The following is a 16,565-nucleotide window of genomic DNA, read 5'->3' on the forward strand; positions in this document are numbered from 1 at the left end:
TATCACAAAAGAGGGGTCCTTTGTTTGCTGTAACAGCTGAAAAGGGACGCCAAGTCTCTAAGGCAAAGTTACAACGATCTCTGGACATTGTGCAGTACCTAAGTCATGAGCTAAGCTCTGAAGCAATTCAGCTGTCTCCAAAAAGAATTAAGCTAATTCAGGAATTTCTTGAGACCTACAAGTGAGTGACAGCTTTGTGCATTTATTGCAGACTATGGGGGTTCCTAATTATTCTCCATTAACTTCCCCGCTCTGTAAACTTACTAAAATCTCAGTCCCTGAGCCCTATGCTTAGAAGGACAAACAAGGGCAGCCCGGGTGGCTCAGCAGTTGGGTGCCACCTTCAGCTCAGGGTGTGATCCTGGAGACCTGGGATCAAGTCCCGCATCGGGCTTTCTGCATGGAGCCTGCTTCTCCCTCTGCCTGTGTGTCTGCCTCTCTTTCTCTGTGTCTCTCATGAATAAATAAATAAAATCTTTAAAAAAAAAAAAAAAAGGAAGGACAAACAAGAGCAGATTTTTAGAAGACAGAAACAGGTGCCTTAAGAGCCACCCGCCTCAGGGCCACCTAAGTATTTAAAACCTTTCACCTTATCTGTGCAGGGAGGGGGTAACCAAGCCCTGGGAATGCTCACGCACAAACGAGGTCACTGACCTGCCGCTGACAGCACAGTGTGAGTCAGTTGCTTGTGCCTGTCGCAGCTGTCTTCAAGCTAGAGCCACAGCTGTGGAGTGGGCGGAAGCATCTGCATATCTGACCCTAGGAAATGGGGTTTACTTGGAAACTTCACACTTTGTTCAAAGTCATCTTCACTCTGAAATGACTACATTTCTCTGCAGGTAGACTAACTTCCTTCGATCCATCTGCTTCCACCACCTAAATGTTGCAGCACCCTTGATCTAGCTCTGTTACTACCTCTACATGATGAAGGTGAGCCCCAGGGCTGAGGCAGGGAGTCCCATTTCGTGACACGTCATCCTGATTTAGGAGATACCCCTCTAACTAATCCTGATCTCGTCTGGCTTGTTAATGGGACCATACGGTAGAGGTGAAAAAGGGCATTTTCAGGCTGCTTGTGCTGTCCTTACTCAGTATGACCTGCTGGAAAGGGGAAAGCTCTCACAAGCTAAATCCACCCAATCAGCGGAGAGCTCCATGCTTGACCTGAGCATGTCAGTTATCAGAAGAACTTACTGCTCATATTGATATGGATAGCTGGGATGCCTTTGGAGTCATCTGTGATTTTGGAATGTTGTGGAGACAAAGGGGATTTCTTGCACCCTCTGGGACCCCAATCAAAACTGGGCAACAAGTAAATGGGTCTTCTTACTGCTATTCTGCTGTTCTACTAACTTCTGAAATTGCTGTCATCAAAACTGAGGCTCACCCTGAGAGCACGGAGGACCAGGGAACGTCCCGGCTGGCTCTCATGCCAAGGCAGGGGCAACAGCATCTGTAGATTGTGGCATGTGTGGACAAAGTCCATTCTGCTTCTGCAAAAAAGCAGAAGCTCCTTGTTGCCTAATGTTTGCGATCCCGATGTCCTTGTAACATGGCAACAGTCTGCTCCTGAATCAGAGAAATGAAGATGGGTGAACATTGAAATTAAACAACAGTTGGATCTACACCTAACTCCATTTTTAGGTTTTCATATCCCTTCACCCTCCCAGGGCACTTAAGATAACCCAAATTATAAATAGATATTGGTAGGGATGCTCTATAAAATTGCAAAAACAGTCTACCAGCCACGTCTGACCTGCCATGGCCATGATCCTGGGAAAATACTTTTGCCCAGAGAAGCCTCAGAACCTCCTCCCTCTGGATCCTTTGAATGCCTGCAGCCGGGCTTCATTCAACTGCTACTTGGTATGGGTTAGCAATATATTTTTGTTATCATGTGTGGGTTTTCCAGGTATGCTGAAGCCATCCCCTGCCACAAGGCTGATGCCCTCACAGTGGCAAAGAATCTGTTGGAAAATGAGTTTCCCATTTGGGGTATACCTTCCACATTCTCCAGTGATCAAGGTACCCACTTCACTAGGCTAGTCATGAGCCTTTTCTTTTTTTTAAGATTTTATTTATTGATTTGAGAGAGCAAATTTATTGATCTGAGAGAGAGCAAGAATGAGTGATGGGGAAGGGCAGAGGGATAGACCCCCGGCTGAGCAGGAAGCACGATGCGGGGCTCCATCCCAGGACCTAGAGATCATGACCTGAGCTGAAGGCAGATGCTTAGCTCACTGAGCCACCCAGATGCCCCAAATCATATGAGCCTTAACGAACACTTTGCAAACCTCGTGTGGATTACCACTGTCCCTATCACCCTGAATCATCAGGCAAGGTTGAGGGAACTAACGAGATTTTTAAACTTAAAAATGTCTAAACTTGCAGAGACCACAGATATCCATGGCCGACAGTATTGTTTTTGGTCTTGCTGACTATTCACAGTACTCCGTTTTGGGAAAGTCACTGCACACAAGATAGTTGCGGAAAGATCCACGTCTACTGGTATAGAACCTTCTGCTGAAGTTATACAACTTTCATGCCAGTATGACCAGCTACAGTAAGTCTTATGCTTATGTCTTATGCTTAAGCATATTACCAAGAGATTAAAGAAGCTTTTCTGGATCCCATTTCAAAGGATCCTGTTGGGCACGGTCTAGAGCCTGGTAACTCGGTATTCTGGGAGTGTCCTCAGAGGAAGACAGCCTCATTATGCCTCATCGGAAGGGACCTTACCAAGTACTCCTGACCACACTCTACTGCAAATCTAGAACACCCTGAGTCTCTAGACAATCAGGACTTGTCTCACTGATAAAGAAGTCTCCACGTGACATCTGGCCCTAGGCAGACCTACAAATTGAATTGACAAGGAAGAGAAGTAGCTGACATCCAAGTAGACTGCCTTCACTCAAGACGCTGGATCAAGATTTCATACTTTAACTAGACATGAAGCCCTATCTCCTTTTTCTTTTCTTCACTCTGGCATTGGCCTGGAGAGAGAATGCCCGCGCTTGTATCCCTCAGGCCATTGCTAAAGGGGTGGGGATTAGCTCTCAGATTGCTGGATTTGTCATGATGCAAAGAATCCTCCCTGGGACCAATTTCTCTTGGAATCCCAATGTCAATGCAAATTATGCCTGAACGCGCCCCCTCTCTGCTCCCCACTTAGAAGTATGTACCCAATTAGACAATTTACCTATGTGAATCTTAGGACATTTGAACCCTAGGTTCCCGTGATCATCTAGACCAGATCTGTCCCCATTCATTAAGAGAGCACACCAGCAGCACCCATCTTTGTAAGGCACTTAAAATGATTTTTTATTTCAGGTTTGGAGATTCTCTCCCTATACATGCTAAAACCCTGACTGCCCCCCAGTTTAAGAATAAATACAAATGAGAATATGATTCGAAACCTCTCCTTAACTCTTGGAGACACTGCAGATTCTGTTGCTAAGACACTAGCTACCCAGCAAAGATCCTTAGACTCTCGGGTCAAAGCTGTTCTAAGGAGGTGTCTGTGTTGTAGCCAACTGAACCAGCTATACCTGGATTAACACTTCTGGGGAAGCTGCAACTCAGTTATGTGAGATTACTCAGCAAACCACTTGGTTTAAAAAGGGTGTCTTGGGGATCCCTGGGTGGCGCAGTGGTTTGGCGCCTGCCTTTGGCCCAGGGCGCGACCCGGGAGACCCGGGATCGAATCCCACATCAGGCTCCCGGTGCATGGAGCCTGCTTCTCCCTCCACCTGTGTCTCTGCCTCTCTCTCTCTCTCTCTGTGACTATCATAAATAAATTTAAAAAAAAAAAAAAAAAAAAAAAAAAAAAAAAAAAAAGGGTGTCTTGGTCAATGGGGTCATTCTTCGATTGGCTTGTTTTTAGGGACCATGGCTCTGAAGTATGCTTCAAATGTTGGGAATTATGCTGCTTATAGTTACAATAATCTCCCTGGTGTGCTGTATTCTCCCGAGAGCTTTAAATACAGGTTTGCAGCACTAACCACTATGTAAATGATCTCTCTCTAAGACTGGAATGACAAAAAGGGAACAAAGACAATGACCAACTAAAAATCTGTGAGCCTGAAGTCATGACCTGTGAGTACCACAGAGAGTCAGCAAAACCCAGGATGAATGAAAGCTGTGAGAACTAGAGCAGGAGCTGAGATGGTGCTAATGCCTTCAATTTTGATCACATCTCAGGCTGAGAGTTTGACCAAGAGGGGTGGGAACTGTTAAAAAAGAAACAACAGGCCCCAAATGGAGTTGCTCCAAGACTTCCCAGCTAACCTAACTGCACTTTGAGCCTCTCTTGGTTTTAAATTCATCAGTCTGGAATTTCCTGACCAGCTCCAGTGAGGTAATCTGCATAAGACTCCCTGCCCTTGCCCTTGCGGGAAGGTGACCTTGCCTGAAACCATCCTTTCTTTTCTTCTGCTAGTTAACTTTCTTATCCATCCTCTTCCGCCTCTCAAAGCTTTCTACTTGGTTCAATTCCTTGGAATACTCTGTTAGATGGGATGCTGCTGACTCATGGGTCTTAAATAAAGGCAATTTGATCTTTCAACTTACTCAGTTTAACTTTGTTCTTTAACAAGACATAGTGGGGAATGCCTGGGGGGCTCTGTCAGGCATCTGTCTTCGGCTCAGGTCATCATCTCAGGGTCCTGGGATGAGGAGTCGGCTTCACCCTCCCTGCCCCTACCCACCACCATCCCTATGTGCACGATCTCTCTCTGTAAAGTAAATAAATAAATTTTTTTTTCTTAAACACAAGACATGGTGGTCTTTTTCATGGTTAACTTAGTGCACTTATGAAATTATTCTGAATTTTGGGAAATTAAATTTAAAGACATTTCAGATTACAGAAAGACCATTGACTAAAAATTTGGGTATCCTAAAGGGTAAGAGGGTGGGATTTGAATTCTACTTCTGGCTCTGTCTGCAATTGATCTGGGTCTTAATCATTTAACCTCTCTTGGCTTTGGGTTGGTTGAGTTACATGAATCTAACTGTAATATTCAGTTATTCTACTCTTTATGCTTCGTTTTTTAAAAAAATTTGGTTGTTTTTCTGTTATTGCTATAGTAATCGACTATTTCCCTTGTTCTGTTTCAAAGACACAGAAGAATCCTTCTGTTTGCTAGATGGTTCTGATGGATGTGTCACACCTCAATATTGTTGTCAGTTGGGACATAGATTGATCACTGAGATGGGCCTAGAAGGAAACAGGACGATGTGCACTCATTACCAAAAAGATTTTAATGATCCTTATGAAATCATAGATGTTTTTCCCTGTTCTGCTACTAAAGGAAACAAAATTAGTTGTTTATTAAAATACAGTACTCTGGCACCTGGGGGGCTCAGTCAGTTAAGTGTCTGTCTTCAGCTCAGGTCATGATCTCCAGGTCCTGGGGTCGAGCCCCACATCAGGCTCCCTAGTCAGTCTGCTTCCTCTCTCCCTCTCTCTTTCTCTCTCTCTCTCTTCCTCTGCCACTCTTCCCCACTAGTTCTCTCTCTCTCTCAAATAAATAAGTAAAATTTTGAAAAAAAAAAAACAGTACCCCATACCTCAATGAAATATAGCTACATACACACACACGTATATATACAACTATATTATATACGACTATATAAATATATCCACACAATTATAAAATATATATTTATACATAAACACACTCACCAAAATGGCTAAAGTTAAAAAGATAATGCTAGGGATGGGGAGGTGGAGCAAAGAGACCTGACACTCTGGTAGTGGGAGGGTCAGTGAGTATGACCATTTGACACAAACATGTTTGGCATTATCTCCCCAGGCTGAACACGTGCATGCTCTATGACTGTCATCACATGCAGAAATGTGTGCATGTGTACCCCAAAGAGCACAGACAAGAATGCTCACAGGAGTATTTTTGGTAATAGCTCCAGGCTAGGAAAAAAACAAAGTATCTGACAGTTTTGAATTTGTAAACAGATTGTTGGCTCTTTCAGATGATGGGATACTATACAGTAACAAAAACCAATGAGCCACAGCTTTCCTGAGTAACATGACTGAATCTCACAAACGTAATACTGAGCAAAAGAAACCAGGGGAGAAAAAAAAAAGGTTATATAACACACACACACAAACAAGAGACTCTGGCAAAACTAAGCTACGGTGTTAGAAGTCATGATAGGTCTTACCCTTGGGGAAGAGAGGTCAGGGACCTGGAGAGGCCTGGGGAAGGGCTTCAGGGATGCTGGTCATGTTCTAGTCCTTTACCTGGGTGGTGGGTGCACAGGTGTATCCGCTTTGTGACCATTCACTTAAGACGTATGCGCCTTCCTAATGTATGTTTTAATTAAAAAGATTAAAAAACAGAAATGTTTGATGCTTTGTGCTTCGTCAAAATAATAGCTCTTTAAAGAGTTCTAATAATCCATAGGAATCAGGCGTAGCTGCTGCTGAAACTCATTATTGTTTAACACTGACTTTGGCCAAACGACTCATAATTAACCCCTCTCCTTAGGATAATAAAAAAATATAAAAGTCAAAGTAAGCTAGCTGGAATTGTCCTTATTTTTTTTAAACAAACGTTCACACAGCAATGGGTACAGCGTGCCTAAAATGAAAGCACCTGCAGTATCTGTTACAAAGGTTCCAACTGAACCAGGACACCAACAAAACAGCATAAGCCGTTCGTAATTCTTTGAATTAAGTAATACTCCCGAAACTCTTGAATCCATTTGCCTAAGTTCACGCAAATCTTGAAAGGCTTAATCAATGACTACAGCTTTCTAAGCCAGTCAGTTGCTAACAGCTTACCGCTTTGGGGTCATCCCTATGGTAAGTGATGGATAGGATGCGCACAGAGCTTTACAAGGTACAGAGCATTGCAGCCACCACCAGGAGGATGCTGCTCGCATGGCCTTGTCAGCGGCACCCTTAATCTGGCCTGACTTCATTTTCCAAGAAGAAATAGAAGAGTACAGCCTTAACCCCCTCACTGGGGCCAAAGCTGAACAGTGAGAGAGCTCGGGATGGTCGTAGCTTGTTTTCAAGGGTTGCCAGCTTTCTAGAAGGGCAGGACCAAAGAGGAGAATTAATTACAGGTACTGCCCTAAAGGACAACTCATTCCAAGAGCCACATGTGAAGCCCTGCCCTCCCACCAGGTGGCGACGGGGTTTATTAACGCTTTGGAGATGACCACACATGGGCTGCCAGGGCATGAAGGTATCATTTGGCAACAAGACCTATATCTGTTCCCTTTATTGAAAACAGTGTTTACGGGCATGGAAGGAATGTAAATGCCCCCAATGAAACCCGCTCTGGGTCTGATCAGGCTATAGAACAGCTATTCACCTTACCTACCGAGTCTATGCTTGGAGATCTTCCCATCTTCTTTCAAACAGTTTCAATCAAATCCCCCATTCAACAAGTATTTATAGAGCACCTACTAGGTGTGTCTTACTCTTCTGAGGGATATAGTGCTGAACAAAGCAGTCAAAACCTATGGGGTGACCCAAGGAGTGACCTTGGAGCTTCTCTTCCTTCCTGCCTGCTTTACTGAGAAGATGGAGGCTATTTCATGTTAATTCTCTCAACCTAACGGATGGACTTTTTCCTTTCCAAAGCTCTAGGGCTGCTGACCTGTCCCTCTACCTAACAGCGACCTTCATCAAGCCTCCCTGCTACGTTCACTAGCCCCTCATTTTTGGACGACAAACATACTCAGGGTCTCACCACACTGCTAATCATGATAAAAGGGACAAATAATATGATCAAACCTTTCTCCGGATTCTGTTGCCCCCCTTAAGCTGCTGAGATCTCTATTTTATTGCCAAATCTCTCTCTAGAAAATCTCATCTCTAAGGGAGACTCGCTCCCTTCAACTTCCTTAGGGCTCACTTGGCTTCCAGGCCCCGCCTCCCCCTTAGCCTCAAAGGCTGTCATTTCTACAGGCTTCAGATCAGATCTTGGAGAAAAGAGAAAACCACCGGGAAAGCAGGATGGTGAGTAAAATGGTTCTCATCTGGTGAGCCAAGAGTTTCCGGTAAAATAATGTTCCTGCCAACAGAGAGCCTCCTGTTGTGTGGGTGGCATTGTGCCAGGGATTTGAGGTTTCTGGAGACATACAGAAGGTGACCTTTGATCAAAACTTGCCAAGGAAGATGAGACTGAGAAGACGTCCTCCAGGGGTCAGGTTCGAACTGACTTTTGAGGAATGAGGGGACTGGAAAGAGAAGGAAGAAGAATTGGCTGAGGATGGGTTCAGGGGAGTCATGAGCCTGAGGACCCGGAAGCAGGAAATGGGAAAGATGGCCTTATTTGGGTGAGGGTTTGGGAGAGGTGGGGCACGGCCAGATTTGGCAGGTGCTTGCAAACCACAGAGCCTGGTACATTAAAGGTACTTGAGCTCTTTGACCCCCTAACACCCCATCTCTCTCCCTTCAAAGCCAAATACCTTAACTCTGTCTTCTCACTTCCCTTTCGCTTACCAACCCGTTCCACGGGTGGTCCATCCTAACCATCCTCTGCAGACCGCCCTCGAGAGAAGTCAAGGACCCCTGAGACGACACGTACAGGAATCGGGGTCAGATCCCTTAACACTTTCTGAGCCTCAGTTTTCTCTAAAATGGGGATTACGGTTATTGCCTTCCCCAAAGGGGTGTCAGAAGGGATAAATACATCTTAAAGCCTTGCTCAAGAATTGAACGTTGTTACTAGTATTGTTTATCTTCTTTGATCTCTTGGCTTCATCTGATCCATTTGACTACTCCCTCCCTCTTGAAATACTCTTTGGCTTTTGCAGTGTTGCCCGTTGGTTGGCTTTTCCTCTACCACTTTATTTATTTATTTATTTTTATTTTTTTTCCTCTACCACTTTAGAAGCTTTGTATTCATTTTCTCTGGATCCTCTTCCTCCCCCCACCAGATCCCTCCATGGTGGAGCTCTTCATGACTTTCCCCTGCTCTATTCTCACTACACACTCCCAGACAATTTCATCCATAACTGTATGGCCTGCGTTATCTCCTATATATTAATTACTTCCAGATGTAGCTCCAATCCAGACATTTCTTCTGAGTCCCAGATTTGTACTTGATATAACTATCCAGGTTTTTCATGATTATCTGAAGCACAACACCTTTGAAACTAATCTCGCTTCTTTCCAACCATCTACACCTGAACCTTCTCCTTCAGCATTCCCTATGGTAAAAAGTGACATTCTTGGGGCACCTGGGTGGCTCAGTCCTTTAAGCATCCGACTCTTGATTTGGGCTCAGGTCATGATCCCAGGGTTGGGAGATCGAGGCCCGCCTGGGGCTCTGCGCTGGGCATGGAGCCTGTTTAAGATTCTCTCTAGTCTTCTCCCTCTGTCCCTTGTCCCCTCCCTGAAAAAAACAAAACATACACACGCACAGAAACATTTTTTTTTCATTCCAGTCGGAAATCCGGGACTCCTCTTTGATTCATCCTTATCAATCACCAAATGCAGCTTGACTATCTCCAGAAAAGGCCTCCGGTCTGTCCACTCCTTTTTTCCCACTGCTGCTTCTGAAGTAAACCCGGGCTGCTGACAACTCTGGGACTCTTTCCCCGCAGGTTTCTAACTGGCCTCACAAGGAGGGCTTTTGCTCCTTCAACCTTCTTTCCCCAGAACTGGGAGCCAGCTCTCTCTCAGTTCACCAAATGTAGAAGCAAATAACAACCTAATCATGTTCCAGCCTGGCTTAAAAACCTGTCCATGGCATTTCAATTGGCACTTCAAAATAAGCACATTGTTCCAAAGGCTTAGGGAATCTTAACCACCCCTAAACACACTCATGATCTTCCATGTAGCCTCCCTCTTGTAGGAACTCTAATTTGATGTTCGCTCCAAAGTTAGCTTATCCTTATGTTCTACTAATTGCATGCAAAAAGTAGCAAAAATACCCGCAAACAATGCCAATGAACACTGCATTAGAAATCGAGCAGTACAAACCCCAGGACCGCCTTCTTCTATCCTAGGATCACCAGCCGCTCGCACAGCTCCTGGTGCAAGGTATGTCCTTAGTAGACAGGTGTCCGGCGCACGCTGAAAAGGAGAAAAGGCTGCCATAAAGTTCCTCACAGAATTGGAATATAATCCACAGAAACCACTCTGGTTGCAAACTCTACAGCCAGCAAAATATTTTCCCCTTGGACAGCCAAATGTTTACTAGCATTTGCATATCAAATGAGCTGCAATAACCTATTTGGCAATGGGGAAAAAAAAGGAAAGGAAAGAATGTGCCAGGCATGGTGCCTGGGACTGGATGAGATTTTTTTTTTTACACATGCACAAGACAAGCTTCTTTCCCTCCAGGAGCTTCCAGGCCACTTGGAGAGAGGCAATTGTCCAGAAATTTAATGTTCACTCTCTTGGCTCCTCTTATGGATCAGGAACTGTGTGTTTCTCTAGGTGTAAAATGGTGAGTGGAAACAGGACTGCCTCTCAGTCTCTTCACGTCTGACCAGGCTTGGGAATCGGACATTAATCAAATAATCAGAGGCATAATAATGGCAGCTATTCTATACAGTGGCCAGTATGCGCCAGGCATGTTCTCAGTACTTTACATAAATTACTGCAGTCGCATTCACGAGGGGTTCTCTTATTCTCTTCATATTACAGAGACAGAAATCGTAGCACAGAGAGGTTAAGAGACTTGCCCAAGGTCACACAGCCGGTCCAGGCAGTCTGGATCCAGGGTTCATTTTGACAACCATCCACTCTCCTCCCTCCATGAAGTGTGCTATTTGGCAGAGACATAGTTCCAAATAGAAGGTCCATAAAGGGGGGTGCAGAGGAGAAAGGAAGGTGCTACAAGAAGTTATAATATGGGCGTCTCAGGTTTTCTTGGTTTGTCTGAGGGCTGAGTAGCGTGGACCACGCAAAGAGGCAGAGTGGGAGTGGGAGAGACATGAAACTGGCAGCAACAGAGGGGAGAGCATGGAACCACGTGGATATAGAGGCTCACTGGTAGTGGGGGTGGGTGGGGGGAAGCAATCTGAAAGGCCTCATGGAGGAGGCAAATCTGAAGGGAGACCTTGAAATATTGGTCTAGTTTGTGGAGAAGACAGGAAAAGGAAACATCATGAGTTCAGACCGAACCTCATTAATTTTTGGGGGGGGGGGCAGGAAGACGCTGGTTATTAAGATTCCTTCAGTTGCGAGTAGCAGACACTCCATTTGGACTGGCCAGAGAAAACCAGGACTCTACGGGCTTGAGTTGCTGAAAAGTGCAGAATACAGATCTAGCAGCTAGTAGATAAATGATGCTGTTAGGATCTCTCACCCATTCCTCAGTTCCACTTTTCTATGTTGGCTTCAATTTCGGGCCATGGAAATAGGGAAGCTCCAGATTTCATCCTATCACTTCAGGGAACTCAGGAAAGAGAGCACTTGTTTCTCTAAAGGCCCCGCGTGGACTCTCATGGGCTCAGCTTATAATACATTCACCTTGTTGAACCAACCACAGTGGCTGGGCCAGGAGAGGGGCTCCCATTGGCCAGGCCTGGATCTGGTGCCTTGCTCTGGACCCGGAGAACAGGGTCAGCCATACTTGAACCATAGGTTCTGAAAATGAGAAGGTTCCCCCCAAATCGAATCTGGAAACTGGGCAGGCAAAAATGGAGAATGCCACCACTAGGGGTTGGCAGTGCTCCTCACGCTGCGTATGCGGAGTCTCGTTTAGCAGGCCTGGGGTGGGAACTTAGAGTCTGCGCTTCTAACAGCCTCCCAGGGGAGCCCAATGCTCCTGGCTCATGGACCACACTGGATGGAGCAAGGGGCATGCCACCTGGAGTGACTGCCTCCCTCAAATTTATTTAGACCGTTTGGTCTAGCCTGTATCCCATCCTTCCCTTTGCCTACCCTTCTCAGTTTTGACTCTATACCTTTATACCAGCGGGCCCGTTTTTGTGAAATACTTGTCCTCCAAGCTCTCTTGTTAACTTTTCAACATTTTTATGACTTCACCTGTTATTTCCTTCAAGTAAGGAAGGAGGCTGAGTGAGTCTCACTGAGTGAGGCTGAGGTTAGGATTCTTCTTCTTTGACTGATGCCTTTTCCAATTTAGACCTGTGTGAATACTAACCTTGTGGTAGTGTAAAAATGTATTTAATTATTCATGAGTCTGACAAGATCTACTGTGTTCATTGATTTGTTGTGTATGTAATTCACTGCCTGCATTTCAATCTGGATGTTCGTCTATATTGAACACTTCGGTTTTAGGCCATAGGCTGTTAGAAGGCATGCAAAAGATCCTCTGAACGTGCTGATATAGCACTCAGTAATCAGATGATGTTCTATTTCCATTATGTCAGTGGTGTTCTCAATCCCCTGGACTTTCAAGCCACTGTGCCAATATTGGCAGAAATACTGAACTCTATTACGGTATAAAATTTCCCTCTCATTTAAGGCATTGGATTAATGCCTTTCGAATGGAATGTCTGTGAAATTGAGTCGTGAGGCCTGGGTTTTAGACTCACATTTGCTCCTGAACGTGTTTTGTGATTTTCTTCAAGTCTTAAAACCTCTCTAGGCCTCTTACCCAACCGGCCATACTGGGTGTCTTGCTGTCCTCCACTCTCCCATGGTGCTCTCCCACTGCATTTGTAACACCGTGGAGGTAGGACACCTAACTCTCTAATCCCTATTTTATTCATCTGCAAAAGACATAATAATCATCTGATGTTGTGGTGATGATTGAGGCTCACGGATGTAAAGAACATCATGACTGACAATGATAAGAAATCGTAGTCAACTATTATCATCACTATATTTTTGGGAATAAGATGTTGGCTGAACGACTTAACAGAAGCCAGAATATTATTCCTTAAACGCACTGGCATATATAGAGCCAACAAGTTCCCAGAGAACTTCACTCAGCAGTTGTCTTTCCTCTACACCCCAGGTCCGAAGATATCGGCAATCAATGGCCTGCAGTACCTGACACCAGTAACACTTCGTAAATAATGGAGGCTAGGGAGCGTGATATTTTCCCAGTATGTCAGAAAAAAAAGCTACCTTCAAATTATCAGTTTACCCTCTAATTTAGTATCGGTGGTTTAAGAATGATCGCGGGTTCCCCTCGCAGAACTTCTCTTTTTTTTTTTTTAATTTTTTATTTATTTATGTATGATAGTCACAGACAGAGAGGGAGGCAGAGACAGAAGCAGGCCCCATGCACCGGGAGCCCAATGTGGGATTCGATCCCGGGTCTCCAGGATTGCGCCCTGGGCCAAAGGCAGGCGCCAAACCGCTGCGCCACCCAGGGATCCCAGAACTTTTCTGTTGAAAGCACTACCCTGCAGCCTGGTTGGGGGGGGGGGGGGGGCTCAGTCGTTGAGCATCTGCCTTTGGCTCAGGTCGTGTGATCCCAGGTTGTGGGATCAAGTCCCCCGACAGGCTCCTGGCAAGACACCTGCTTCTCCTTCTGCCTGTGTCTCTGCGGGTCTCCCGTAGATAAGTAAATAAAATCTTAAAAAAAAAAAAAAAAAAAGAAAAGAAAAGAAAAAAGAAAAAGAAAAAAAGGAAAGGAAGCACCGAAGTGCAACTTTGTACAACTGCTTCACATTCGGAGTGGGCCAAATGGGCTCAACCGTGGGGCTTCACGCTTTGAGCCACGACCTTTTCTGCTGGAAATGTGCATAAACCAAGAGCACCCCCTTCTCCAAGCCTCATGAGGCTGGGTCCGAGAGAGAGAGAGAGAGAGAGAGAGAGAGAGAGAGAGAGAGAGAGAGGCCCCTTTTGAGATGCGGAAAAGTTGGGTTCCCGGTCTCCGGTCTGTGTGGGTCGCAGTCGCTCCTTGGCTCCCCCAGGACGCGGGCTGCTCTTCGCACCTGCTGCGGCCACACGCGGCCCGAGCCCGAGCCCGAGCGCGTCGCTGGCCTCCCCTGGCGCAGACCCCATCCCCTCCCCTCGCGGCGCCCCTTCCCGGGCTGGCCCGACCCCGCTCGCTCCACGGCCCCCCCCCCCAAGGTCGGACGCCCCCCGGGGGATCCCGGGGCTGCTGCGGGGCCCGGCGGCGGGAAGGAAGAGGCTTGGTCCCCGCCCCGGCCCCGCCCCGCCCCGCAGCCCGCGCGGCCCCTGCAGGCGCCCGGCGCCCCGGGCGGTCCCCGGTTCCCGCGGGCCCCCGCCGCCTCGGGTCGACCCGGGGCACCTGCGGGGCGCGGCTGCGGCGGACACGCGGCCGAGGGCCTGGCCCCGCGCTGCGGCCCGAAGCCGGGGAGCGGGACAGAACGCGGCGCTCGGGGCCTCGGGGTGCGGCGGGGGCGCTCGGGGTGCGGCGGGGGGGCTGGGGGTGTGCTGGGGACCTCGGGGTGGAGGTGCAGCAGGGGGCGCTGGGCGTAGGGGCGCTCGGGGTGCTCTCGGGGCGCCTGCTGCACGCGGGGGTGCGCTCGGGGCGCTCGGGCGGGGGCGCTCGGGGTGCGGCGGGGGGGTTCGGGGCGCTCGGGGTGCGCTGGGGACCTCGGGGCGGAGGTGCGGCAGGGGGCGCTGGGCGTAGGGGCGCTCGGGGTGCTCTCGCGGCGCCTGCTGCACGCGGCGGGGGCGCTCGGGGCGCGGCGGGGGGCTCGGGGTGCGCCCGGAGCGCGGGCTGCAGGCGGGGGTGCGCTCGGGGCGCTCGGGCGGGGGCGCTCGGGGCGCGGGCTGCAGGCTGCAGGCGGCGGGCTCGCTCGGGCCGCCCCTCCTCCCGCGCCGCCGGCCGCGGCCCAGGCTCCCTCGCTCCGCCGTCCCCGCCTCCCGCCTCCCGCCCCGCCCCGCCCCGCCCCCGCCTCCCCCTCCGCCTCCTCCGCCCTCCCCGCCGGCCTCCGTCTCCCAGCCCCGCCGCCCGCCGGCCCCAGGCCGCGTCCCGCCCTCCCCGCCGGCCTCCCCGCCGCGCCACCATGGCCAGCCCCGTTCTCACCCTGTAAAGATGGCGGTGCGGGGTCGCTGCAACCTTTAGACTAATGACTGTCCGAAACATCGCCTCCATCTGTAATATGGTGAGTGGCAGCCGCCGCCTCGGGGGTCGCGCCCCGGGCGCCGCGGGGCGAAGAAAGGGACGCGGGAGCCGCCCCCCGCCGGGCGCCCGGGGCAGGGGAGGGGGGGGAAGGGGGAGGGGGCGGGGAGGGGAGCGGAGCGGAGGGGAGGGGAGGGGGCGGCGGGGTCCGCGCGGCGCGGCCAGAAGTTCCCGGCCCCCCCCGCCCCCCCCCCCGCCCCCGCCCCCGCCCCCTCGCGGCCGCCGACCCGCGAGCCCGCCCGCCGCGGAGCCTCCTCCGTCCCGGGCTGCGGCGGGGGCGCTCGGGGCGTCTGGGGGCGTCTGGGGGCGTCTGGGGCGGGCCCCGGGCCCCCTGCCCTTGCGCCGCCCCGGCCGCCCTCGTGTCGTCTCGGGTTCGCCCCTTCGGCCGCGTTGACGATGCACTTCGCGAGGGGAGGCCGGGGCCGCGCGGGGAACTTCGGCGGGGCTCGCCGGGCGGTTTGCGGGCGCCTCGGTTTCCCGGCCGGGGAGGGGGACAAGGTTATCGGGCCGCTCGGCTCGGAGGCCCCGCGGGTGGGGCAGCCCTTGGGCGGGGGGGGAGGAGGGGCAGGGGGAGGAGGAGGGGGAGGGGGTCGCCGGGGTCCCCCTGCCCCTTCTGCTGTGCGCCCCGCGGCCGGCACCCCGGGCCCGGCGGGGCTGCGCCCATCACGCGGCGCTCGCTTAACTTGGGTCCCCCCTCGCTCTCCCTCTTCAGTGTTTTGCAGGAACAGCCTCGGGCCCTGGGGCTCCCAGGCTGCACCCCGCCGGCGCCCCCACTTGTCAGAGCTCTGGGCGGCTCCGCTGGCCCCCGGAATGAGGCAGCGGCCCCCCTGGGCAGGGCGACAGAGCCGCGCCTCGCCCCCACCCTCGGGGTCCCCTTGTGGGGGTCCCCTTGCCCCCTGCCCGCCGAGCCAGGGCCCCTCCTCCAGCTGGAGCACGTGTCCGTGTAGTGCCGGTTTGGGGAAAGCCTCCCTGGAAGCTCAGCGCACGGGCCCCACAGGGAGTCTGAGGAGGCTTCCTGGAGGAGCCTGGGGGTCAGGTGAGCCGGGCACCCTCCCCCCACGCACAGCTTAAGTCTTCTGCCCCACATCCTCCTGCCAGAGGAGCCTCGGGGAGCCTTGTGGTAGCCCAGGGGTGGAACCGGGACCCACAGGCGCTGGCTTCAGTTTTCAGCGCTGTTGGACGTGCTGCTGCGGGGGCCTGCAGAGCAAATGCTGGGGCTTCCCAGGGTGAGAGCTGCAAAGGTGTTGGCGCAGGACCAGGTAGATGTGGTGGGTGGCTCCTGGAGCCGGTCCATTTCCTCTCCTCTCCTTCCTTCTCCACACAGACACAGGGCTCCTGCCCCTTGCCGTCGAGTGGCATTAACAGTGGCTTGGTGCAGGGAGAAGGCAATGCTGCCTTTCTTCCCGGTCGCTGTCTCTGCTAAGACCACTTTCTGAGCGGATCTGTGAAACCAGAGCAGCTCTCGTGCGTGCTGAGTGGCCTCAGCCCTCCAGCTCTCGGTGGTGTTCCCCCCTGCTTGCTCTCTATAGGGAAGTAGACTGGGAACTCCAGAGCGACCATGTC

General features: G+C 50.6%; 1 protein-coding gene and 1 long non-coding RNA gene across 9 annotated transcripts in view; one reads left to right on the forward strand and one right to left on the reverse strand.

Annotated features, from left to right (window-relative positions):
* Nucleotides 1–16,565, forward strand: part of USP46 (ubiquitin specific peptidase 46) — a 99,305-nt gene that overhangs the window by 26,358 nt on the left and 56,382 nt on the right. The window contains exons 1-2 of one of the 8 annotated variants that reach the window (XM_072749006.1): nt 15,390–15,500; nt 15,715–16,038. The exons of 4 other annotated variants lie outside the window; for them this stretch is intronic. Coding sequence is in view for 1 of the 4 variants with exons in the window: in XM_072749005.1 (XP_072605106.1) it covers nt 14,950–14,985 (36 nt within the window). In the remaining 3 variants the exon portion in view is untranslated. Of the gene's footprint in view, nt 1–14,773; nt 14,986–15,389; nt 15,501–15,644; nt 16,039–16,565 lie in introns of those variants that run through there. 3 more of the 8 variants (XM_072749005.1, XM_026016495.2, XM_072749007.1) reach the window with 3 other exon arrangements.
* Nucleotides 654–10,054, reverse strand: LOC140597895 (uncharacterized). The gene is made up of 3 exons (XR_011999895.1): nt 9,962–10,054; nt 1,388–1,569; nt 654–759 (listed from the first exon to the last, which is right to left on the reverse strand). It is a non-coding gene; the product is annotated as an uncharacterized lncRNA (long non-coding RNA).

This window comes from Vulpes vulpes, chromosome 2 (genome assembly GCF_048418805.1).
Source record: "Vulpes vulpes isolate BD-2025 chromosome 2, VulVul3, whole genome shotgun sequence".
In the NCBI taxonomy this organism is placed as follows: Eukaryota; Metazoa; Chordata; class Mammalia; order Carnivora; family Canidae; genus Vulpes; species Vulpes vulpes.